The sequence below is a fragment of the Ipomoea triloba genome, chromosome 4, assembly GCF_003576645.1.
Source record: "Ipomoea triloba cultivar NCNSP0323 chromosome 4, ASM357664v1".
Lineage (NCBI taxonomy): Eukaryota > Viridiplantae > Streptophyta > Magnoliopsida > Solanales > Convolvulaceae > Ipomoea > Ipomoea triloba.
In genome coordinates, this window is record NC_044919.1 from 33658170 (window position 1) to 33683701 (window position 25532).

General features: G+C 36.7%; 6 protein-coding genes across 10 annotated transcripts; 4 read left to right on the forward strand and 2 right to left on the reverse strand.

Moving 5' to 3' along the window:
* Positions 1 to 615, forward strand: LOC116015148 (lysM domain-containing protein ARB_03442-like). Its single transcript, XM_031255167.1, has 2 exons — positions 1 to 84; positions 178 to 615. The coding sequence occupies exons 1-2, from the start codon at positions 24 to 26 to the stop codon at positions 354 to 356; spliced, it is 240 nt and encodes a 79-aa protein (XP_031111027.1). The 5' UTR covers positions 1 to 23; the 3' UTR covers positions 357 to 615.
* Positions 616 to 8529: 7914 nt separating this feature from the next.
* On the forward strand, positions 8530 to 11820 carry LOC116017210 (alpha-L-fucosidase 1-like). 4 transcript variants are annotated; one of them, XR_004097861.1, is made up of 5 exons: positions 8530 to 9193; positions 10075 to 10311; positions 10448 to 11236; positions 11381 to 11484; positions 11566 to 11820. XR_004097861.1 is itself a non-coding variant. In XM_031257747.1 (4 exons), exons 1-3 carry the CDS (start codon positions 8622 to 8624, stop codon positions 11196 to 11198), a joined length of 1560 nt encoding a protein of 519 aa, XP_031113607.1. In that variant the 5' UTR covers positions 8530 to 8621; the 3' UTR covers positions 11199 to 11236; positions 11572 to 11820. The 4 variants fall into 4 exon arrangements, 2 of the variants coding, with proteins under 2 accessions (XP_031113607.1, XP_031113606.1); XR_004097860.1 differs by having other exon boundaries at positions 11431 to 11484; XM_031257747.1 differs by lacking the exon at positions 11381 to 11484 and having other exon boundaries at positions 11572 to 11820.
* Positions 11821 to 12735: 915 nt separating this feature from the next.
* LOC116015311 (lysM domain-containing protein ARB_03438-like) lies at positions 12736 to 13407 on the forward strand. The gene is made up of 2 exons (XM_031255353.1): positions 12736 to 12889; positions 12996 to 13407. The coding sequence occupies exons 1-2, from the start codon at positions 12799 to 12801 to the stop codon at positions 13166 to 13168; spliced, it is 264 nt and encodes an 87-aa protein (XP_031111213.1). The 5' UTR covers positions 12736 to 12798; the 3' UTR covers positions 13169 to 13407.
* On the reverse strand, positions 12762 to 17442 carry LOC116015310 (protein N-lysine methyltransferase METTL21A). 2 transcript variants are annotated; one of them, XM_031255350.1, is made up of 11 exons: positions 17312 to 17442; positions 16883 to 16936; positions 16505 to 16571; positions 15976 to 16041; positions 15741 to 15834; positions 15516 to 15632; positions 15223 to 15323; positions 15000 to 15074; positions 14826 to 14918; positions 13635 to 13964; positions 12762 to 13173 (listed from the first exon to the last, which is right to left on the reverse strand). In XM_031255350.1, exons 2-10 carry the CDS (start codon positions 16894 to 16896, stop codon positions 13644 to 13646), a joined length of 948 nt encoding a protein of 315 aa, XP_031111210.1. In that variant the 5' UTR covers positions 16897 to 16936; positions 17312 to 17442; the 3' UTR covers positions 12762 to 13173; positions 13635 to 13643. The 2 variants fall into 2 exon arrangements, with proteins under 2 accessions (XP_031111210.1, XP_031111212.1); XM_031255352.1 differs by lacking the exon at positions 17312 to 17442 and having other exon boundaries at positions 16505 to 16662; positions 16883 to 16929.
* Positions 17443 to 20389: 2947 nt separating this feature from the next.
* Positions 20390 to 21928, reverse strand: LOC116016193 (kinesin-like protein KIN-12F). The gene is made up of 7 exons (XM_031256356.1): positions 21878 to 21928; positions 21647 to 21772; positions 21491 to 21550; positions 21355 to 21408; positions 21178 to 21231; positions 20873 to 20919; positions 20390 to 20543 (listed from the first exon to the last, which is right to left on the reverse strand). The coding sequence occupies exons 1-7, from the start codon at positions 21926 to 21928 to the stop codon at positions 20390 to 20392; spliced, it is 546 nt and encodes a 181-aa protein (XP_031112216.1).
* Positions 21929 to 23749: 1821 nt separating this feature from the next.
* Positions 23750 to 25237, forward strand: LOC116015233 (secoisolariciresinol dehydrogenase-like). Its single transcript, XM_031255259.1, has 2 exons — positions 23750 to 23890; positions 24199 to 25237. Exons 1-2 carry the CDS (start codon positions 23853 to 23855, stop codon positions 25013 to 25015), a joined length of 855 nt encoding a protein of 284 aa, XP_031111119.1. The 5' UTR covers positions 23750 to 23852; the 3' UTR covers positions 25016 to 25237.
* Positions 25238 to 25532: the final 295 nt, after the last annotated feature.

Sequence of the window (25532 nt, forward strand, 5' to 3'; positions counted from 1 at the left end):
ACCTAAAAGGACAGATAAAAATCATGGCTAAGATATCGCCCATGTTGTCTGCCCTCTCTTTTCTCCTTATTCTCTTGGCCGCTGGTAATCTCTATATATTTCTCTTTCGATCTCATCAATGTTGGTTTACGGTTCTTTTTGGTTTCTTGATGAATTGATGATGTTTTGTAATGGCAGTTGTAGTGGGGAAAGCTGATGCAAAGGCACAATGCGATCAGGTATATGGACAAGAGTTTGGAGACACGTGCACTAGCATTGCGGACAAGTTTAATCTGTCACTGGATTCCTTTCTTGCTATTAATCCAAACATCAACTGCGACTCCATTTTTGTCGGGGAATGGCTTTGCGTTGGTTGATCGTATCTGTACGATGAAGAAGTGAATCCCAAAACTAGAAAAACAAAATGGTACTGTTTAACAATAAGAGTGTGTGTTAGTTTTCAATGCTAGCTTCGTTTAAGTTTGTTGTTGCAGGAAGAGTAATAAGTAATAACGTAGCTGTTTCATTAAAAACATGCTGCTTTTTTAATTCTCCATTTTTTGTTATGTTGTTTCAGTATGCAACACGTACTATTGGAATCTTAATTAATGAATCAATGATACGTTGTTCATTTAATTAATTCGTGTTAAAATATAAATATGTATTCTTATTATAATTTAAATTTATAATAATTAAGATAGGCGAACATATTGTTTCATTTAAAATCAAGAGTGACGGGTATAAAAATAAATTAGATTAATTGGCCTTAGAGCATCACCATCTATGGATACTATGGGGTTTTTGGAACAGTAACCATCTACTTGGAGGAGAGAGAAATGAGGTGAGAGAAAAAAAAAGTTTGTTCTGCAAGGACTTGGTTCATGCTACAGTAAATTGAGACCACAAATTTCAAGGACAGCTGCGCCATGCGCGCATTGGGAGGAAATGCTGCACCCAGCGAGCGCGTGCAGTGCACGCGCCGCTAGGCGCGTCAGACGCGTCAGACTCAATTTTTTATTTTTTATTTTTTCAAATCAGATTTCTTTTATTTTTTTTCTTCTCTTCTCATTTTCTCTTTCCTAATCACACTTACAAAAACTCCTAAAATACCGTGAAATAACTTCATTGATAATGATGCTCTTAGGCTCTCAAAATTATTTTGATGGGCCAGTGGACCCTTTAAGCCTTTTGATCTATTGCCAAGTTCTAAACGTAGTGGCAAGTCCAGTTATATTGCCAAAATAGTATATGTATGTCAACACTTTTTGGACTTGGAGGGTATACAAAATATGAAACCCAAGTTAGGCAAATAAAGAAATCATGCTACCTGCACAAGTGTTAGTTTTCTTGTGGTCTTGTGGACTACAAGAAAAAAAAAAAAAGTAGCAACAATAAAATTCGTAAATATTTAATTTATTAACGAATTTTTTAAAATAAAAAAAGTCAAAATTTATAAGTATTTAAGAATATTCCCATTGAGGGGTTTGTTGTTTGTGCACAACTTTTGATAATTTAAAGCCTTGTTGGTTGAGACTCGAGAGAGGATAGGAGAGAGAGAGAGAAAAAAAAGAGCAAATATTTATGCTAATGTGAGTTTTTTTTTTTTTTTTTTTTGGAGATAGCTAATGTGAGTTCATGCACAATTTTCAATGACGAAAAAACTATGTGAGATAAACTTGGATACATTAGAGCATCCACAATAGTGAAGGAGAGAGAAGATTTGAGCTCCTTGGAGAATAACTTGATTTTTTTTAATCTCCAAAGTGGGACCCATCTTAAAAAAAAAAAAAAAAACCCGAAAAGCACCAGAAGCGCCCAGCCGGGCATATTAATCTGCAACTATTTTTTATTACTTTTTTCCCCTAAACTCTTGAAAATCTATGTCTACTTATATGCACTAAGGGGGTTGCCATGACCAGCTTGACCCTTTTTTTTTTTTAAAATTACTTTTCTCTTTCTTACTTTGCATTTTAAATTGACAAAAAAGTCCAAGAAAAAACTTGACTTTTAAAAAATCCAAGAAAAAGTTTGACCATTGGCTTTGCTTTAAGTTGTAACGATTTAATTCATTGTTAAATTCATTGATATTTTGCTATTTTCTTTTCTTGTAGTATTATATTTGATAGAACAATTTTTGTAGAAAGATTGACCTACTTCATTGTTTTTACCAAATGATAGTGAAGATGTCGAGATTTCTATTGAAATTGAGAGTTGAGCAATTCCTAAAGGTGTAGATTAGACTTGGGACAAACAAATTTGCAATATTAAGATTTAGAGTGACTTGAAAGATGCTATAAATTGAATAACATGGGATAATTAATTAACCTCCTTAGGCCTTCTTAGAAGCACTATTGTTGGAGAACAAAACCGGTGCTACTAGCTAGTAAGGGTAGATATTTGTGAACGGGCACACACGTCTTTTATCCTCTTTTGGTTGTAACCATTTTTACCAGCTTCACTCTGTATATATTGTTATCCATTTTCATCTTCTTCAGTTGTAAGCATTCATTCTAATCAATACAACAAAGTGTTCTTCCCATTCTTCCTAAGCTGTGTCTTCACATTCCAACATGGTATCAGAGCGCCGGTGAGGGAGCCATGCTGCCTCAGCTTCCGACACCGGCGAGTCGAAGCCTAGAGATGGTTGAGCCATTGATAAAAAACAAGTTAGTGGTACTTAAACTATCATTATCTCTACAAATACTCTCTCACCCTCAAAAGTGAATCATACTTACACATCGCCTAATTTGCAATTCAATTACTTTTTTGTTTTTTTGAAGATAGAAACGAAATTCATTAAGGAGCTTCAGAAACTAGAGTTTCAAAAATAAAAGAGGGAGGGGAAGAGATCCACTCCCTACCATCAGACATAGAAAGGGATTCCCGAGCTAACAGATGGGCAATCCTATTCGTTGATCGCTTAGCAAAAGAAATAAAGACATTAGACAAAACTGATAAAATATCTTTAACATCTAATAATATTAAATCAAACTGGGAAACTTGATTGGACTCCTGCAAGCTATAGATTAGTGAAAGACAATCAGTCTCCACTTGAACATTTTCGTATTGATGCTGCAAAATCCAACTAAGAGCCTCCTTTAGAGCCATGGCTTCTACTTCTTTCACAGAAAAGATACCCCTCCCTGGCATAGATTTGCCCCCCACAAAACCACCACTTTCATTTATGAGAATCCAACCAAAACCCATTCTTTTGGCCTGCAACATTCACTGCTGCATCAACATTTAATTTCATCATACCTGTAGTGGGTTTTATCCACCTATCAATGGAAGCTTGATTTTGGTTGATGAGAGCTTCCTCACTGTCATACACTTCTGTCCAATCTCTTAGATATGAAACAGCTTTTCCCACTATAACACTTGCTGAAGTGACTTTGTTGCTCCAAACTTTATCATTCCCGGCAGCCCAAATGAACCAACAAATCATCATAAATTTAGTGCATTGGTCTTTAGTCATTATTTCAAAATTTTTAGCCACCCAAGATGCAGAGGGTTCCTGGATGCCATGCATAATATTCAAATGAGCCAAATCCCAGCATGAAGCTACTAAAGGGCATTCCAAGAAAATGTGAGTGGCAGTTTCAGCACTCCTTTTGCAGAAAGCACAAAGAGAGCTGCAATCTACCATTTTTTTTAGGAGAAGATCTGTTGTAGGGAGACAGTTGGTGCAAGCTTGCCACATAAAGACTTTTACTCTAGGGGGTATTTTCATATTCCAAAGAAGGGCCCAATCCTTTCTATTTGCAGGATTTTCCTCTCCTACAATAACTCTATAACAACTCTTCACTGTGAATGAACCTTTTTCCTCCGGCATCCATATCAGTTTGTCTGGCCTATCAGATTGAGAAAGGGGGGTATTGATGATAAGTTGAGCGTCCCTTGAATTAAAAATGTCATGAATAGCTTCAAAATCCCAGTTATGTTCTTGATTAAGCACCAGAGAGGAGACGATGTCATTCTCCATGTATGGAAATGGAGGGGTGGTGATCTTTGGATACTCTTTATCAGACAACCAGTTGTCATTCCAGATTTTGATAGATTGTCCATTCCCAACTCTCCATCTGCTATGTCTTCTAAGCACCTCCTGAGTAACTTGTAGACTGCTCCAGGTGAATGATGGATTGCAACCCCTGCCCGCTTCCAAAAATGTGGATTGAGGATAGTATTTAGCTTTCAAGACTCTAGCCACAAGGGAATTTGGGAATTGAATCAGTCTCCAAGCTTGTTTACACAATAAGGCTATGTTAAAATTAGCCAATCTTCTATAGCCAAGTCCTCCCCATTGTTTGGGGCTGCAAAGAGGACCCCAAGCCTTCCATCTTATCCCCTTCCTGCTCCCCTGCTCAGCCCCCCACCAAAATGTATTCATAACCTTCTCCACTTCTCTAATCAGGTCCTTTGGTAGGTGGAACACACTCATAGCGTAAGAGGGAAGAGCTTGAATAACGCACTTTAATAGGACTTCTTTTCCTGCTTTAGAAAGAAACCTATGATTCCAGCTTTGAATCCTGCTGAGAATTTTATCCTTTATGAAACCAAAAATTTCTTTCTTGTTTCTGCCCACAAGAGATGGAAGCCCCAGATATTTCCCTACGTTTCCCAAACTTCTTATCCCCAAGGTATTCCTCACCAACTCCTTGAGTTCCTCACTCACATTTGGACTGAAGTTTAGAGAAGATTTGTCAAAATTAATCAGTTGGCCAGTAGCCTTTGCATAATTATTCAGTATAGATTTGAGAACATGACTTTCTGAAGAGTTAGCTTTACAAAACAAATAACGTCATCAGCAAACAGGAGGTAGGAGATTTTGGGCGCCCTTCTAGCCACTTGAATACTATGGATATGTCCTCTAATCTCAGCCTTTCTAAGCATTGCACTAAGACCTTCGACGATAAGAATGAACAAGTAAGGAGAAAGAGGGTCTCCTTGTCTTAGGCCACGTTGAGGAAATATAGGACCTAGCAGATCATTATTATGTAAAACCATGTATTCCATAGAGGACACACATTCCATTATAAGGTCTACCCATCTACTACAGAAACCCAATTTTAGTAACATAGCTCTAAGAAAAGTCCATTCAACTCTATCAAAAGCTTTACTCATATCCAGCTTAAGAGCAACATACCCATCCTTACCTTGAGATTTCCTTTTCAAAAAATGTTGGACCTCAAAAGCCACCATGACATTGTTAGTTATCATTCTCCCGGGAACGAAAGCGCTTTGAGCTTCATGAACCACTTTATCCAAGATAGTTTTTAGTCTGTTAGCCATAACCTTAGCCACAATCTTGTAAGACACATTACATAAGGCTATAGGTCTGAGGTCTCCCATGCACTCTGGAACGTTCTTTTTAGGAATAAGAACAAGATGTGTTTGTTTTATGAGGGGGGGTAGTTTACCAGTTCTGATGAAAACATTGCACAAAGAGACTAAGTCTTGTCCCAGAATTTCCCAAAAAGCTTGATAAAATCCTGGGTTAAAACCATCTGGACCGGGGGATTTATCGGGATGCATACTGAAAACTGCAATCTTAACCTCATTTACAGTGACATCTCTGAGAAGCATAGTGTTTTGAGAGGCAGTAATCGAATTTTCCAAACAATCCAAAACAGGGTTCATGTTCCCTTGATGAGAGCTAAAGATATTGATAAAATAATTAGTGATTACCGCATTCAGAGCAACTCCCTTTTCAACCCAAGTGCCTTCCGAATTCTTCAGCTTGTTAATGGAGTTGTTTCTTTTTCTCTTGGTAACTGTTTTGTGAAAAAAATTTGTGTTCAAATCGCCCCCTTTTAACCAAAATGCCTTAGCTCTTTGCTTCCAGTATGTATTTTGCTTATTTAATAACCAAACACATCGCCTCTGAGCATGAATAAAATCTCTGATTCCGTTTCTATCTGTTCTGTGTCTTAGCAGCTTCATTTGATTCGTGAAGTGATTTATTTCGGCTTGAAGGTTATCAGTAAACTTCCTTCCCCATTTCCATAATGCTTTGCTACAAACCCCTAATTTGGAACCCAAGTTATTACCTCTGGTTGCGTTCCAACAATCAGCAACAATGGCCCTACAGTTTCTTTCTTTAAGCCAAAGGTTTTCAAATCTGAAACGACGAATTCTTCTAGTTTTCTCAGTAAGAATTGGCCAGAGAATGATGGGTAGGTGATCACTAACCGGAGTCTCTGCAGCTTCTCCCTTAGCATTATCAAACATCGTTAGCCAGTCAGTCGATGCCAAAATACGGTCGAGTTTTTCCTCTACCCAGTTCGGAGTGCCCCTGCCGCGTTCCCAAGTGAATTTATGTCCTTCAATGTCCAAGTCGCTAAGGCCGCATCTCTCAATGACTTGGTTAAAACCTTCCATCAACCAACGGGGATGAGGGACCCTACCTCTCTTTTCTTCTGGATTTCGGATATCATTAAAGTCTCCCATGAGGAGCCAAGGAAGATTGCTTTGAGAGGAAAGATCTTCCAATAAGTTCCATGAGTCCCTCCGTTTGTGCCTCTCAGGGTGTCCGTAGAAGCCTGTGAATCTCCACTGTGAAGGGTGACCGGGAATCGCCATTTGGGCATCTATATGGTTTGAGGAATAACTGGTAATTGAGACCATGGTTTGATCCCACCACAACAAAGCAAGACCCCCACTGTGACCAGAGCAGTCAACTACAAATAAACCACTGAAACCCAACTTCATCTTTAAAGCCTCCATTCTTGTTTTGGTAAGTAAAGTTTCCATAAGAAATAGAAGAATTGGTTTCTTCGAATCGACTAGATCCTTAAGAAATTGCACAGTTGCTGGGTTGCCAAGCCCGCGACAATTCCAGGCTAAGAAGCTCTTAACTGTGTTGTCTGAATCGAAGGAAAATCAAGAAAACGAAAAACCACAAAAATAGGGGAAAAGTGCCTATCACTGGGAATAGGAAAGAGAAAGCCTATCACTGAGAATAGGAAGGAGACACTCGTCATTCCGGCGAGAAGAAAACGAAAGGGAGGTGGCAGAACTGCAACAAGCAACAGAAAAACGTGTATGTTACCGTAGAAGTCGAAATCGCCGGCAACAATGCTCCATTCCTACATCTCGCTCAACTTCAACCAAGACAACAACAGATGGAAGAAACAGACTCTGCTTACATTTGAGCTCGTTGGAGAAGCAGCTGGCGAACGACGGCAGGAGGAAGGGGAAACACGGCGGCTCGTTTACCCAATTCAATTACTATTCACATTACATCCCTGCAAATGCAATCAACTTTCAAAGTGGATAACAATTTCACATCACTTTAAAAAATTAATATATATTTTAAATAAACAAGCAAACAAAATAAAAAGTTTTTAACAAATTTTCTCAAAAACAAAAAAAATGTTTTTAAGTTTCAAAAATCTCGCCTATGCGCCGATTAATTCCAGCCTAGACGCTAGGCGTCGGTCGACCGCCTAACGTATCACCTTAAATGGTGGTCTAGGCGGCTGGCCGACTAGACGACCGCCTAGGCCCCCTAATCTCTGCCTAGACTGCTTAAACCGCTTAGGCTCTGACCGCCTAGGCTTCCTATGCACCGACTAGGCCGCCTAGTCAACTGATTAACTATGATTTTTTTTAATGGGTTATTTCACTCAAAACAACATCGTTTTGAGCAAAATAATCCTAAATTGTACAAAAACTCTATATATATTTTTAGGTTAATATTTAATATTTTAGTATTAACTATTAAAGTATTATATAATTTATAATTATTAGTCTTTAAAAAATTATAAATACTTAAACAAATTTTTAAAAAATAAAAAATAAAATAAAAAAATACACGAACGCCTAGGCGCCGATTAATCCTCACCTAGGCGTCCTAGGCGCTTGGCGCCCCCTGAACGCCCGAGGAGCGTCTAGAGATTTTTTCAACCATTTTAAAAAAGGTACAAAAGCTGCCACAGCTGTTACTGCGATAGCTTTTGTACGGATTGCAAACTTGTAACAGATGCAAGTTTGCAATCCACTTGAGCAATAAAAAATATAAATGTTATTATTATATTCCACATCATCTTGCCAAGCTCATAGTTGTTGGGATAAAATCAGCCTTATAATTTGTTTATATACTGATATACTAACGATTAAAGTGTTCTGCATTAAAAAATTAATACGAAGTAATAAATATAGTATATAATGGTATTCGATGTTCGCGTATAAATTTTAACATGGTATGAAACAATTAAACTTAACTATGTAGTACAAGGAAGTCCTAATATCTTAATATTTCATTGCTCCAATTAACATAGGTTAAGCTTAAAAAGAAATAAAAAAGAATAGCTAAACCTTAAAAATGAATAGAATTCAGTTGTCAACCAAAACATACAGATATCATTAGTATTGACACACCAACTACTCGCATGTGCAAACATTTAATTGCTTGGAAGTTTTATCCAAAAATAATTGTGTCAGGGAGAATGATTTGTGATTGTCCTTTCCATTTTCCAACATCCAATTGATTATATTTATTAAAATAAATAAATAAATAAAAAGAAGCAATTCTTGAAAATAATATATTGACTCTCAGACTGTAAAAGAAACAATGAGTCAATTCCAATTTCAAAGAAGATCAGAAGCATCATTCCAGGAGTTCTAACGTAGTGTTGGGGAAGATGATCGTGGCAAAACATCGTCGGACCATCGAAAGAAACATTCTCGTAATCCTCCTTATCCACCTACTTTACCTACTCTCTCAGTCTACGCCTTCCTTTGGCGCACGCCCAAAGCCGCCTCCAATTCCCCTTCTACCAATCCCTTCGGCACGCCAGCTCTCATGGCAGCTCTCGGAGATGGCCATGTTTCTCCACTTCGGGCCCAACACTTTCACGGGTTCGGAGTGGGGGTCGGGTCACGCCGACCCGTCGATCTTCACCCCGGATAGCCTTAACGCCACCCAGTGGGTCTCTGTTGCCAAAGAAAACGGGTTTACAAGATTGGTCCTCACTGCAAAGCACCATGATGGCTTCTGTCTCTGGCCTTCTCTCTACACTAATTACTCTGTCAAGTCTAGCCCTTGGAGAAATGGGCTCGGCGATGTAGTGGGCGACTTGGCTCAGGCTGCCAAGGCTGCTGGTCTGCAATTGGGTGTTTATCTTTCACCCTGGGATAAACATGAGCCTGTATATGGCAACACTGTTGGGTACAATGAATTCTATTTGGGGCAGATGACTGAGTTGCTTACAGGGTAAAGTTGATTTCTTTTCTCTTTTTTTTTTTTTTTTTTTTTTTTTTTTCTTCTTTCTTCCCCTTTTTAAAAAAATTATATTTTGAAGTAATCTTGGAGCTGTAAATATAAATTGGAATTGTTCTACCCTTGCTTCTGCAAATGGGCTGTATGGACAATTGAAGAAACTTTCCCCTTCTGTCAATTTCATAAAATTTTATTGTTAGTGGTTCTTCTGGCTGATAACTGATAAGTATTTGTGTAGAAAAGGGTTAGGTATTCTTTTTCTTTTCCCATGTAGTTTCCAGTTGGTGATAGTTGGTAAGGACTAAGGAGTAGTATTTATTATTTAAAGAACTGATGTTCAGTATGAAAGAATGTAGAATGGGAAGTTTTTCATCAGATAGATACTTACAAATACATATATTTGTTAAAAAACATGAAAAATGAAATTCTAAGACATATAGACATTGTTTTGAGATGTGAAATATGGAGTATATATTTTGGACAATTATGGTATCTTTCTTGCTTCATAGAATTTGTCAATTGGTTACAGAAATATTTAATTATTTAGGCTGACTGGTGTTTTTAGGCAAACAAGCTATTTTCATCTACAGCTGTTTGGTGGAAGTTCGATGCCATATTTGGAATTTTACATGGTTATGCCATTCGTGTGGCCATAGCTACTTGCTCAGACCATATCATGAGCGTGGTTATTGCAAAAAGTTATTTTTCAAGACCAAAATAGAGCAAGAAGTTTTTTCTTTTTCTATGACATCGATCTTGTTAAAGAAATCTGTGACTGAAGTTGGATTCATAAACTAACGTTAGATGGGGTGTGTATATGTGAAATCCGTTATGAAGAGTGCTTGATTTAATAACCATAACATTATGCAATGCAGATATGGTGAGATTAAAGAAGTGTTCCTGGATGGTGCAAAAGGTGAGGGTGAGAAGGATATGGAGTATTACTTTGATGATTGGTTCGACCTTATCCATCAGCTCCAACCTGCGGCCGCAATCTTCACAGATGCTGGCCCTGATACCAGATGGATAGGAGATGAAGATGGTGTTGCTGGGACGACTTGTTGGTCCCTTATCAATTGTAGCGATGTAACTATTGGTGGCACTGATTACGAGTGAGTCCTGTTTTCCCAGTATCACTTCCATGACATTGTCGCATCTTTGGAAACAAAAACCATTTGAATTCCGCAGATTGTCTGGTAGTAAATATAGTAGTATTTCGTTTACATTTGTTTTTCTGATGCCCAACAGATATATAGAAATGGGAGACCCTTCTGGTCAAGATTGGGTGCCTGCCGAATGTGATGTTTCAATACGACCTGGCTGGTTTTGGCATGCATCAGAAGCTCCCAAGACTGCAATGGATCTTCTTGACTTGTACTATAAATCAGTTGGCAGAAACTGCCAACTGTTGTTAAATGTACCGCCAAATACTTCGGGTCTTATATCAGATGAGGATATACAAGTCCTCAGAGAGTTCACCAAGCTTCGGACTTCAATTTTTTCCCGTAATCTAGCAAAATCTGCTCGTTTTTCTGCCAGCAGCACAAGAGGTACGAGTGACTTCCGATTTGCCCCCTATAATGTTATTAAAGAAGGCATCTATACTTATTGGGCTCCAGGACGAGAGCAATCAGAATTCGTATTATACTTGGATTTTCAAGAACAAGTGACATTCAACGTGTTAGAAGTTCAAGAGCCAATCCATATGGGGCAGCGGATTATCGCATTCCATCTCGATGTATTGAACGAATTCGGGGAATGGCAGGAACTAATAGATGGAACGACAGTGGGATACCGGAGGTTGCTGTTATTTCCTGTGGTTAAAACGTATAGTATAAGACTTGTGATTGACGAGTGTCGGGATGAACCTTTGATCTCTTATTTGGGATTATATATGGATCCCTATTCTAATCTGGAACACAAGTCTAGTTCATGGTTTGGATCGATGCGCTTCAATGGCAGCCGGGTGCTGAGGGATTGGCTTTCTGCTTTTATGTAGACCTTGCTGGATTACAACCCCAACGAAATGTTATATTGGTACGTGTTTTGATACCAAAATGTGTACTTTTATTTTGGTTTTGCCATTTCTGTTGCCCTTTGTTTCTTAATGAGATTGTTTTTCTTGAGTGGCAACATCTTTAATTCATAGGTTGTTTTTGGTGTGTCCAATGTGGTTTATAGCCTATAAATTTAGGTCTCTCACTTAGACCCACTGATAAAAATCATGGCAGAGACATGAACCAAGTTGTTTGCCCTCTCTTTTCTCCTCATTCTATTGACTACTGGTAATCCTTTTTGTTTCCTCGATATTGGTTTTGGGTTCTTTTTAGTTTCATAATGATTTGATTGTTTTGTTGAAATGGCAGTTGCAGTGGGGAAGGCTAAAGCAAAAGCAGAATGCAATAAGGTATTGCACAGAAGTTTGGTCTGTCATGGGATGCATTTCTTGCTATATCCATTTTTGTTGGTAAATGGCTTTGTGTTGATGGATTGGCATGAAGAAGTGAATCTAAGAAACCAGAACAACTTGTTTTGGATTAATAGTAGCTTCAATGCTTCATTCATGATAATGGAAAGATCTTTTCTGTCTCAATTTATGTTTAAATTTAGAGCTGTCAAAACAAGTTAAGTAGTTCAACTTGACTCATTTTGAAATTGAGTTAGGATTTTCAATCCAATCTAAGTAGGCACGGGTTGGTAGGCTAAATGAGCTAGCCCGCTAACCCACCTATTATTGTAGGAGACTGTACGGTTGGCCTGTGGATTACACAGGTCAACATGTATGTACACAGGCTAAATGGACCAAAAAAATTTCCAATTCAACTCATCTAAAAAAATAAAAATCGGGCTAAACCAGCCTTGTTAGGTCTATTTTAACGGCTCTATGTTCAATAATGATACGTAGTATATCTTTATAAGAAATTGTAATTCTTTTTCATTCGCCATTGCATCGCAACATCAGTCACAAAAAGTAATGTGACAAATCATTTTTAAATTTTGTATTTACGGTCACAAAAATAACTTCTAAGACCACGTACAGAACAGCTGGATTTAATTTGACAAATACTCTTCAATTTGATTATTATCAAGTCAACAAATCATTTTTAATGTTAGTAACCAACTGCCTTCAAAAAAAAAAATGCTTAGAACAGCTTGGCAAGCTAAAATAATTTCGAGCCGGAAAAAGAATGTCGAGTCAGAATTTCATGTTTTGTAATAAATCTTTTGTTTAAATTTGGTATTATCAATTATTCTTAGAATTAATTCATCCAAAACCAATGAACATAAAGAGCCACGACTGATGGCATCCTACATTTGAGTGTTAAGACAACAAAAGAAAACAACATTAACACAAATCATACTTAACAAGTTAAAAGTTGGAATGTTCACCAACATAGGGCTTCAAAGATAACCAAGGCCGGCTTTTACTTTAATGAATTAACAGAGGCTTTTGTATTTTTTTTAGTTAATAGATATGCTGGTTTCTCCAATGCTTCAGACAGCCTATAAATAGTTCACCAGAAAAGCAGTTAAGAACACAACCAAAATTCAAGATTTCATAGGCTCAAAACAAGAGTTAGAGAAAAAAAAAATCCTCAATGGCTCAAATATCTGACAAGTTTTACATCATGGTTCCTGTTCTCTCTTTTCTTCTGATTCTATCACACACTGAGAGTCGAATTCTAACTGGTATACTTTCAAATATTTGCGATAATGCAACTTCTAGCTTTTGTTTGAAGTTTTATATTCTATTATATTTAGTTTCTCCTAACTAATGATCACGATACGGCTGCAGGAGGAAAGACAGACGCAGCGCTAGAGTGCACTAATGCTGTTGGAGCAGAAAGCGGTGATACCTGTCAGGGTGTTGCAACGCAGTTCAACCTGACACTGGAACAGTTCCTCGGAGTGAATCCCAATATCAACTGTGACAGCATGTTCGTTGGTCAATGGCTGTGCATTGTTTGATCTGCCTGAAATGAAGAGAATCAAAGAATGAAGGATGAAAATATGAAATCTTGCAGGAATAAAAAGAAGCTTTAAACTCTTCTCTTGATGGAGTCTTTTCCATCAATTATTAGCTACTTTCTTCTTCTTAATTAGTTGCAATCTTCGTTTTTAGTTTTTGATTCACGAACAAATAATCTTGTACCTGAAATATCAGGCCTTTGGCTTTGTTGAGGCAATTCAGCATAGCTTGTGAACGCTCTTCTTGTTTATTTCAAAAATACAAATTTGACAAAAACAAACTACTAGAATAGCAATGATATATAACACATCAGCTGTAAACTATGAATGCATCTGGGATATAGGCAGTAAGCATTAAAAATAAACTATGGAGCCCATGATAGGCTCAACACTGGTATGGAGACAAGGTTACGATGTAGGTACTAGGCTAAGGCTAAGCATATAAACCTGAAACACGCATATTTACCTCGAATATTTAAGTTATCTTGATATCACGAAGAAGTCGAGCAGCTATAGCACCATATCTTCGTGTTTCCCATTCACTAAGCTTTTTATTTTCCAGATCTACAACTAGCTTGTCATCCACTATGACTTCATTCACTCTCAAATCATCCTCATCAGCCTTGTAACTATTATCATCATCATCTTCTTCATCTGATCCGTGTTTAAGTTCTCTGGACCCAGAAAGCTTGGTCTTCTGAGCGGGCCCATGTGCAATACTTTCTGCGCTCTCCACGGATGGCTTTAAGCTCATTATGAATAATTGGATGCTAGGATGCTGGTAGTTACTGTCCATCTAGAATGAACAAAATTTGTTCTCATCAGTCAAAAGACACATTTCACTTTATACTACAAATTACAACTACACTTGTGTTTGAGATTGAGAATGTAGGAGGTCTAGAAGTATTATTAAGCACTATATTAGGTACAAACTTCTCTTGATGTGAACACCAGAAAAATCGGTTAAGCCAATCACTCTGAAACCATGTTCTTTTTATTTCACCTGTTTTCCTTTTCATGAAAAAGAACATTTTAATCTGACAAGATCCCTCAGAAGAAAAAGTATTAAAAAAGACGCGAATCTATAAACAAGGAGTGAGTTATTTCCAGTTTCGATCTCTCGAGTACACTGGCAATAGATCAAATCCACAACTTCCAAATTTTGTATTTAATCCTATACTTCTGAAATAGTTCCACATTCCATCCAAAGCCTTAAATACCCTCACATGCAAAAGGGTAGAGTTTGGTAAAATATTGACAAATTAAGGGTATTCCAAACTAAATGTGGAACAATTTTTGAAGTAGAAGATTAAATGAGTGAAAGTTAGAAAGTTGAGGACAAGACCCGGAATTGCCACCATATTCAAGGGATATTAACTCTACTGCTTTTTTTATGAAGATCTATTGCTCTAAAGTGGAGAAAATCAAGAATTTGTCTCTATCCTGCAAACTCTCACAAGAACTATATCATCAAAGAATCAAGATAGACAAAGGCAACAGAGTGCAAGTATTTTAGAGCCTTATTATTCTATTGAAGAAGTTTTCATTTAGCAATTCACTAGCAAAATTGAAAAAATTGTTAAAATCATTAGGGCTCGCCTAAACAGTGTCATTTTTTGGGTGACACAGAAAAGTTCAGAAACAGTTTGCCAGTTACCTTTGCTTTTGGAACCGTTTTGACCTCAAAATTTCTCTTCCACAGTTCAAGCATTTTTTCATGGACATTCGTTGAGCGAATTTCATATCCCAACTGCAACATTGGAAACAATAGATTGGCATAAATGACAAGAACATGATTTAATGATTCTAAGCAAGTTTCAAATTGCAATACCAAAATTGTGGTTTTGGGTCCAGATAGTGCAAGAATTGTCTGCAGAAGTGGTTCCAGGAGGTGCTCTGCATAAACCTAGTAAGCACAAGGATGAAGTTAGTGCTCATAAATAGAAGGAGATAAAGAAGGTTGAAATGAAGCAAAAGTAGAGCTAATAGACTCCAAAACAGGCATCAATGATGTAAAAGAGGTAAAAAGAAATCATGGCATTTCTAGAACTCACAACATCAGTGCCAATGATGTAGTCAAACGGTGGTTCAACAGCTTTGATTTGATCTTCATCACCCCAGTTTAACTCTGCAACCTTTATGGAACCAAATGAATCTAAAAGAAAAAAGATTCTATGTCAAGGCAAAGATAACACAAACATGCTGTTCAAATGTAAATTGCACATGCATTAAAGTATCTACTTAATGAAAGGAGACGGAGCAGTAATTATATTCAAATAAAGATTTTGTCAAAGAGAGCCAACAGGATTATAATGCTAAGAACCTTAAGACAGCATTAGTCGGATACCTGAATCAGGGTTCATCTGCGTTACCCTGGAAGTATTACGTTCAACATTTCTCATCAACAATGGCAACACCTCAGTTTGGTCTGTTGAAACAACATCACATCCAAGCAATGCCATGCCTACAAAGGTTGATCCACCTCCGTTTTATAGTGTCCACATGAATGACATGCATTGCATTGAAAGAATAGAGCATGGACGGAAGGAAAAGAGAGAAAGGATCGGTTTACCAAATCCAGCTACTCCACAACCTGCTCCAAGTTCAATTACACGCTTCCCCTTCAATTTGGATGGACGAAACCTTCCTTTTCGACAATTTTTCTCCTGTAAATTTGAATTGAGTTAGTTGGGTTCTCCAAAATTTAGAATTAGTTTAGTTGATTAGTAATCAGAAAGGCTTCGAAGAACATTAAACACTTTAAGCCTACAAGTATAAATCCTTCCAGAAGGAACACCAAATCTTACCAGAAACTTGACCAAAACCATTGATGCATCCCAAACTGTAGTACCCAAGTGTTTGGAATTAGGATCCTGCCACAATAATGGGAAAAAGAAGTGAGAAATCTAAGAGAGTATCCGTTTAAGTGGAAGCTACTGACAATCAGGATAGACGTTAAATTCATAAAAGCTATGCCAAGGAAAGTTGTTACAGTGAATAACATTCCCAGAAGACTGGCAACTAGAAGAGAAGAGGGAAAAGCTATGAACTTTTGAAGTCTCAATTTGCCTAACACAAAGAACATATAAAAATGATGTTTGCGTAATTTAGAGTTTTAGACTGCATGATAAATCAATTGACATACAGCCAGAGTGTGTGCCAGTGTCTGAAATGTGACATTGAACATTAATACTAATACAGAAAAGTAAAAAGGGAAAAGCTATTAACTTTCAAAAACTCAGATTGCCTAACATGAAGAACATATAAAAATGATGTTTGGGTAATTTAGACTACACTACAAATCAATTGGCATACAGCCATCAAGAGCCTGATTACCTGAGAAAACTGAAGTTGGTATCCTAGCGCCTCAAACATGATTGCAGATGTGTGTGGAGAATTTAATCTGAAATGGCATTCGACTTTCAAATTATAATTATTTGTTTAGGGAGAGGACGAAATAACCACTTCACAATACAAATCAGTAATCAAGCAGCCTGAAGACAAATATACCAATCATTATACTGTTGACCACTCAGATAAGGTTCATTTTATTATACTAAAAATCCATTTTTAATACATTGAATGTTCAACTTTTTAAAAGTTCATTATTTTTGTACACAAATAATGAACTTTCAAATATTAAAAATGAACATTTATTCATAGTACACATTGCAACATGGAGCATGGTCTATAGTATAATTTGCCCAAATATACCTATCCGGTTCCATCTGAAGCCAAGTGCTGAATGAAACAGGTCACACTGTATTGCTGCCAAATAGAATGAAAAATAATGTCATCATCATATATAACAATGTAACTTTCTGTATTGCTTTCAGGGAAAGAAAATGTGGAAAAAGAAACGAACTCCTACACTGAACATAAAAGTCCAAAACTGGTTTCTTTACCCATTTTTTTGTTCGCTTCGGATTCATAACGTTAAGCGAAAACAAAATCAAAGTTTTCAACTTTTTCACTTTTTGTATTTGGGTCTATGCGGACTAAAAAATTTAGTGAATAGACTCCAGTGAGAGTGGGAACTGGGAAGGCAAGTACACGCTCAAGCCAAAAGTATTGAAAAATTAGAAAATAAGAACAGATGATTTAATTAACAGATAATCAGTAATTGGTAAGGAAAATGCTAACCTGAATGGAAATTGGAATGGTCTCTTCACTGAATTTGAGGTTTTGATTCCAGAGCTCACCTCTATTTGGAATGTCGATTATGAAAATGGGCTGTTGACTGTTGTCTCTTATATAGCTTGGGTGAGGTTATCGGGTCTGATTTTATTATAAATAGCACCAACATTAGGGTTTTTCATTTTTGAAAAATTTATCACCGGCTATAAATTAATTGGGGACTAAATATATTGAAGAAATATACCTTTTGGCCTCTTAAATTTTTGCTAAATTTATCACCTGCTATAAATTTGTGAGTTGCGAGGTAAAGACAAACGGTACCTTAGGAAAGTCACTACATGTCATTTGAACACAAAGTGCTTGGCAACTTTATATTACCATTAATCATCCAACAAGTTAACGTTCTCATTAATTCTTTCCTTTTAGGCATATAAGACAGCCATCGCTAATATCTCTAGATTTAAAGAAGAGGAGGCACCCTCTTCGTTGGCTCTTCATTTATCAATATCTAGAGACACTAACAATGGACATCTCTAATTTTCATGAATAGAACGTTTTTTTATTGACGTACACGATGTAAAAGATTTTGGTGAAGTACTAGTCCATATTTCTTTCTCCCCTTCGTTGGTCTTCCACTACTATCATGCTTCATCTCCATTAATGGATCGGAGTAGGAGACTTTTTCAAAAATGTGAACTAAATACAAAAAAATAAAAATAAAAAATAAAATAATAATAATAATAATAATATTTTGACGGGGAGGAGAGAGGCATGAACATAGTAGATAAAATCTCTTTCACCAAAAAAATAAATAAATAAAAAATAATAGTAGATAAAATCTCACTCAATTAGTTGGTCTCCTCCATCCGATTTATTTGATTTTGAAATTTAAGTGTGTTAGATATGTCAATTCTTACAAATAGATGACAAATTAGTGCCAATGGGATGACATGTCATGCTTTACCAGTTTTGACATAAGATTTACTAGCTAAAATGGCCAAATGTGTACTATTTTTACGAGTTGAAAAGTTAGCTCAATTCAAACTACTTTTTTTTTTAACTAAACGGTCGACGATCGACAAATGATCGTCGCGACCTCATTCTTTGAAGAAAGCGACAACTATTGTGCTCTCCGGCAGAGAAAGCACCTATTGGTCGCCCTCTCCTGCGGAGAAGGCAAATAGTTGGTCGCCTTCTCCGTTGTTGATTGCTTTCTCATATTGAGAAGGCTTGGCAGCCTTCACCATTCGAGAAGGCAAGCGGGCGACAACCATTGAAGTTGTCGGTCGTCGGTATTAATCCTCGGGGCATCGTCGAAGTTGCCCGGGATGTCACCCAAGACTCGCCAGAACCTAGTGGGCATGCTATTACAGGTCACTAATAGGTTTTTGAGTTTCAATGCACCAAAATAGCATGTTTATTATAGACTTAATTACACTTTTTTAAAATTTAGGAGCTTAATTGATTTTTCAAGTAAAATTTAGGGGCCTATATATTACAAAAATCGCGCCTAGGCGCCGCGTCGAAAAAGGCCGAAATTGACCTCCTCCGCGGCCGGCCGGCTAGGCACCTAGACCGTTGCGCCGCGTCTCACCCCCTTTGATGTAGGATACTAATTTTGTATTGTATATACTACAATGGATGTAATAAGCTTATATAAAGAGGAGAAAAGATTAAAATAAGAATGAAAATTTAAAAGTTACTTCTTCCAAATGCGATTACAATCACAGAATGAATGTTATTGAAAAATCAATATAACAAGCAGAATATATATTAACAAATCAAAATTTATTAAAAGACATTAAAAATATAAAATGTAAAATTGTACATAAAACATAAAATTCTTTTATATTTTAGAAAAACATCATTTACAAATTTTGAAGTTAAAATGATAAGTAAGACACCTACCGCAATCTTTGATCACAAAATCCAGCAGCATGCCTGATTCGCTCTTTAGCCTTCGCGCACACTAATCTCCTCTCGGGACTAGACTTGACCTAACTTACACCACAACATCCAATTCAGGACTGGACTCGGCTACGGCATCGCCATCGATTCAAACCTGTGATCTCGACTCCAATATCAATTGTTGGATATCAGCATTACATTATGCTTACTTTCCATATAAGTGAAGTATACTTAATCACATAATTCTTTGACTAGCTGATCATATCCTACTTAAAATTGATAAGTAGGTGGACATTAGCCATTTGACGACATCCCTCCATGGTAAACCATAACGTCACGTCTCAAATTGAGCAGGGTTGAACTCGTTCAACCTGCCTGACGGTCAACATACATACATACATACATACATATATATATATATGTGTGTGTGTGTGTGTGTGTGTGTGTGTGTGTATGTGTTTATATATGTATTATATATTTATTTTTTGGACCCAAAAAAAAAAAAGAAATTAGTGTGAATATATCACTACACCAAAAGGGCTATTTAGTGGCGGTTATTTTGTTATTTAGAGGCGGTTCAAAACCGCCACTAAACTGTTTAGAGGCGGTTCCCCAACCGTGTCTAAATAGTGTGTCGCGAAAGATTTAGAGGCGGTTTTAGACAAGTATGGGAATTAATGGAGAACTTATTTCGCAGCGGTTTTGAGTGCATTTAGCGGTGGTTTTAAAACCGCCTCTAATATTTATTTAATATTTACTAAAAATTTTAGCGGTGGTTATTAAGTGTCGCTAGTAAAAGAATACTTTTTAATTTCAGTATTATTAATAGTGATTTTATAATTGTCACTAAAATATATTTTTATTTTCTAATCTAATAGCGATTGTTTTTAATTGCTACTCAAATTTACATGGTATTTTTTGTAATATTTTTTCTAATTGCCATTAAATTACTTTTTGATGTAAATCTTTACTTTCAAATATGCATTGCAAAACACAAATAAATACACATTTAATTTAAAAGAAAATCAAATGTAACTTGTATTGCCAAATACTAATGTTTAACAATATTTAAAGAAGTACACATATTAAAATAAAATCAATTCTACATATTAAAAGAAATCAATTATATGCATTATATGATAAATATAACACAATAGTTCATTCTACGTGACGCTATCATGCAAGAGATTTCCCGTTTTCTTTAAGATGAAATTTCTTTCCACTCCCCGGTAAAGATTTCTTGTAGAGGGCATAATAGAGTCCTTGCTCTGCTTCCGACTGTTCACACTCAATGACTTGGATATCAGTTGGAGGCAGGACAAGAATTGGCCTAATTCAAAAGAACAAGACATCAATATGCTGCCAGATAAAGCTTTGCCTCTCAAGTAAACTTTGGGCATTAAAGAAAATGAGGAAAAAAAATGGTAATGTACTACCTCCCTTCCTTGTCCTTTGTTCTCTTAAGAAGAAAGGAACTTCTCCAACAGTAGGATTCATCTTATTAATAGAGCTGATTACATAGACAATATGACCATTTCAAAAAAAAAAACAAAAAATAAATAAAAGAGAGATGACAAGATACCTTAGGATGAAAATTTCATTGTAGAAATCCTCCATGTTTTCAACAGTCAAATCTTGCTCCAAGAAAACTTTGATTACAACTTTTGTTCTATTCCAAATGCCACGAAAAACTTCTCCAAAGAATCCTAGAAATGGAAAGGAATTAAACAGTAACAATAAAATGACAAAAATAAATAAATGGCGTGAATGTTTTTATCCAGACTTGTAGGTGAATCTATTTTGGCTTTCTATGCATATCTATAGATAATACTTAGTGCTTTGAGAAAGAAATTGAAAGATTGGTAAAAAAAATCATAATTCACAGTGGTTAATTTTAAGCACATAGACGTATGGTTTTGCTGGGATAAAGGTTAAAGCATATTTGCATCTTCACATGTGCTCACATATTCCTCTGCCAGATTCTCAACATAAAATCCATTTTTGGTGTCATCCTTTATCTGAAGCATTACAACCAAAGACTTCATTCTCATTAATTACCATACACACTAATGAAGAATAGCAGAACAAAACTTTCAAATTAAGTACGTTTTTGCTTGCATGAAAGGATGCATAATTTTTACCTTCAAATTCCTCTGCATAGGATCAAGTAAATCCCCAATATGGCCATTGTATACCTACAGCAGTCAGTAAGCTACTTAGTACATATCTCAACACCAGTTTAACAACAGCTACGTCCAAGGTGTCAACGTAATTTACCTCAAGGAATGAACAATGACATTGGTAACTTATTTGTTTCTTTTCAGAATTCCCATGCTCCTAAATAGTCCCAAAAAAAAGAGTCAGGAATGTCCTATTCCATACTTCCTTTGCATTTTAACATGACAAAAGAAAGGGCCAAAATGGCAGACTTACTCTCTCAATGTTATCAAACAACATCTGGAAAATGCGTGGAACAATGCCCTGAAGACCATTGGTTGATGGAGTCTCAACCATTGCACTGGGAGGTCCCCACAATGTGTATGTCTTTCCACTCCCAGTCTGGTAACAATTAACCAAATGTAAGTACTGTTACTAATATATAGAAAGACCTAAGAATCAAGGACATAAAAAGATGAGGATAAAAATCAGCTTATCATACACTACCTGTCCATAAGCCAAGAGTGATGTGTTATAACTTATAACCTGCCAATGCATCCTTAACCAAAGGGATCCCAACTAATTGAAATACATCCTCCTAATTTACACAGAACAAGTTGTGAAAATCAATCCCCCAATTCAAACATTTTCTCAAGTTGAACAAATTAAATTAAGCAGATAACATAAACATCCAATCAAGAACAGATTTGAGCTCAAAACAGTAATTAATTCATAGAGATAGTAGTGAATCTGGGAAAGGCTGAAACTATGCATTATTAGGAAGCTACTCAAAATTGATGAGATTAGTGCAAGTGCCTTTGAGTTGACAAGCCAAATCTTTTTCCGAGTTCCATCTAGCACAACCCCTGACTGCAAAAGTTACACAAGCAGTACAATACTTTGCCAGCAGATCAAAAGCATTGTGATTTGCAAAGTCTTCTAACTAGAAAGTTTTTAGGAGTTTAGAATATATAGTAAATAACACACTCTTATCTAACATATACTATTATCAAAGGCATACCTGTATGAGAATTTTTTTTCTCCATAGTTTTGTTTAACTGCAGATATGAACTCATCTATAAGTTCTGCACATTCCTGTATGTGGCCGAAAACGATAAAAATCTCAAATCAATGTGGATTTGACAATTCTATAGTTTGGATAGTGGAAACCTTTACCCAGAGGCAGAATCAAAAGAAAAGAACTACTGAATACCTGCCCGGTTGCTCTCTTCTGCTTGAGTACAACTCACCATTGGTAGCAAATACAGACTATTCAAAACACAATCAAACTTCAGATAAAAAACAATATAGCAAACACCTTGAATGCAATTGCTACCAAACAAACACATTAGCGTAGTAACATAATTCTAGAACTAGAAACATTTTATAAGCAGACACAGAAAGGGCACAAATTCTATTTCTGACTAATGTAAAGTGATCATCAATTTGTATATATATATATTATGAAGAATCCTGAAAACTAGTAGAAGAATTCAGGTTCCAATAGAGAGAATCAATCAAATTGCAATAAACATTCGGAAAAAAAATTCACAATAATCCTCAAAAAATAAAAATAATTGATATAAATTCACAAAAGTTAGAATAATACAAGCAAAATAATACCTTATTAGCTACAAATGGCCAATGAAAAACGATGAGAGCAGTTGTGGAAGCAATTAGGAGAAAAATTGAGGAGGTGAAGACGGTTTTTCTTAGGTATTGGAGATGGATAGCTTCTGCGAACTGTCGCGAGTGGTGTCGCCGACGGTGATGGCGCCACCGTCACTGTCTTCTCCTTGTGGTTCCAGTATCGCCGATCTCATTCCTCCTTGCTAGTCGATTGCTTCCTGGGTTGGGATTTTGTCCGCCATTGTTTCGAGAAACTGATTCATCACCTGTCATTTTGGTTTTACACACTTTTAATTAATATAAATAAATTATTTTATTGATCATTTTACTTGAGTTTTAGCCGCGGTTAAGAGAACCGCCACTAAAATATCATATTAAATTAAAAAGTAATTAATGTTTCATAAGTTTTTCAATATTCAATACAAAATTAGAGGCGATTTTTGTAACCGTCGCAAAATACTTATTTAGAGACGGTTGTATATAACCGCCGTTAAGTATATGTCGCTAAAAAACTAATTTGTTGTAGTGTATGTTTTGACTTTTTGTTATTTTGTATTGAACAAGAAAGCCAATGTGTACTGTTTCATATCTGGAGTTCCCGTGTTGAAGCAGACGAGTGACACCGAATGCTGAGTAACTAACTTCATCCAACATTTCATTTTCTTGGGGCACTATAATGTCAATGTTTTAAAAATACACACAATCTTGATTGTAAATAATTGCCATTTGCCACCCAATTTCTCCCTATAAATACACTTCATGTTTTCCTCATCCTTCATATCATACACAACATCCAATCCATCTAATATCAATATCAGTTCTCCTTCACTGACACCAGCTAGCATCCGCAACTATGGCAGCCTCTTCCCTTCAACTTCCCGTGTTCAAAAGGTTACTTTAATTATTTAATTTTCTCTCATCCTTTTTTCATTATTATTCTTTCATTTTCGGTTTGAACATGTAATAGGTATCTATATCTTGTTAGATGCAAATAATCTAAGGATAAGCTGCTTTAATCTCAGCTATAGTTGATGTGTCAATACTGTGAACTGTATGTACTATATAATGAATATCATGTATCTCATCAATTCAGATTTATATTAGGCACAGAATTTGATTGAATAACAATTTCCAGTTATGCAGTCCAACCAAACCACTTAATATTAATGGGGAAAATCTTGCATATCTTTCATTTTTAGACTAGAAGGAAAGGTTGCTATCATAACAGGAGCAGCCAACGGCATAGGAGCAACCACGGCGAGGCTCTTTGCTCAACATGGGTGCAAGGTTATCATTGCTGACATTGACGACAAGAATGGTCACTCCGTGGCCGAAGAGATCGGCCCGGAATACGCACTATTCATCCACTGCGACGTCAGAATCGAATCAGACGTCCAAAATGCGGTGGACACCACCGTTTCCAGGTACGGAAAGTTAGACATCATGTTCAGCAATGCAGGCGTCGCAGGGAGCCGAGACACCAGCATCTTGGAGGCCAGCCCAGAAAACATCAACCTAGTTTTCGAGACGAATGTGTTCGGAGCATTCTTCTGCGCCAAACACGCGGCCAGGGTGATGATTCCGGCGAGGAAGGGCAGCGTAATATTCTCGGCGAGCGCGGCGTCGGAGGTGTTCGGGATCACCTCCGACACGTACACGGCATCCAAGTGCGCCGTGGTGGGATTATGCAAGAGCCTGTGCGTTGAAATGGGGAAATATGGGATCAAAGCCAACTGCGTTTCGCCTTATGTAATTCTGACTAAGTTGGGAATGAGTATAATGCCCACCCAGGATAGGAAATTGGCGGAGGAAATTGTGGCAGAAGCTTCAAATTTCAAAGGGAAAACTTTGACGACGGAGGATGTAGCAGAGGCGGCTTTGTACCTCGCCGGCGACGAGTCTATGTTCGTAAGCGGGCTCAACCTTTTGATTGATGGGGGATTTACCACCACCAATATAGCCTTTCAAGTGGCTGTTGAAAAAGTATTGGGCGGCGGGGAAGGGACAGCCGCCTAAATACCTAATCATCTGCTCATCGTATTGTACTTTGTCTGTGTGTTTATTATTCTAAGAAATATGGGAATAAATGTCATTCTAGAGGGGGGGGGGGTAGTAACCTCTCATTCTAAAATGACGAAAGGATTTGTAATTACATCATGACATACTTATGTCAATGATATTTATGTAGCAATAATATAATATGTTCAAGTAATAAATTATACTCCATGCTTATTATAATCATTGTTTTTTTTGTGAATACAACTGACCCTGTTGAAGCACAAAGAGTCAATTTTGATATCTCCTCCACTGAGGCTCGAACTCATGACCTTTCATTTGAGGGGGGCCACTACATGCCATTTGAGCACAAGGTGCTTGGCATAATCATTGTTAATTAGATTTCAATGTTAAAAAAAAAAAGTGTAAACTGACACCTGAAATGTGATATGTCACAAATCCCTTAAACCTTCATGATAGTGGAGATTTTGGTTTGATTTTGATGAGATTTTATATGTGTGATTAAGAAAGAGAATAT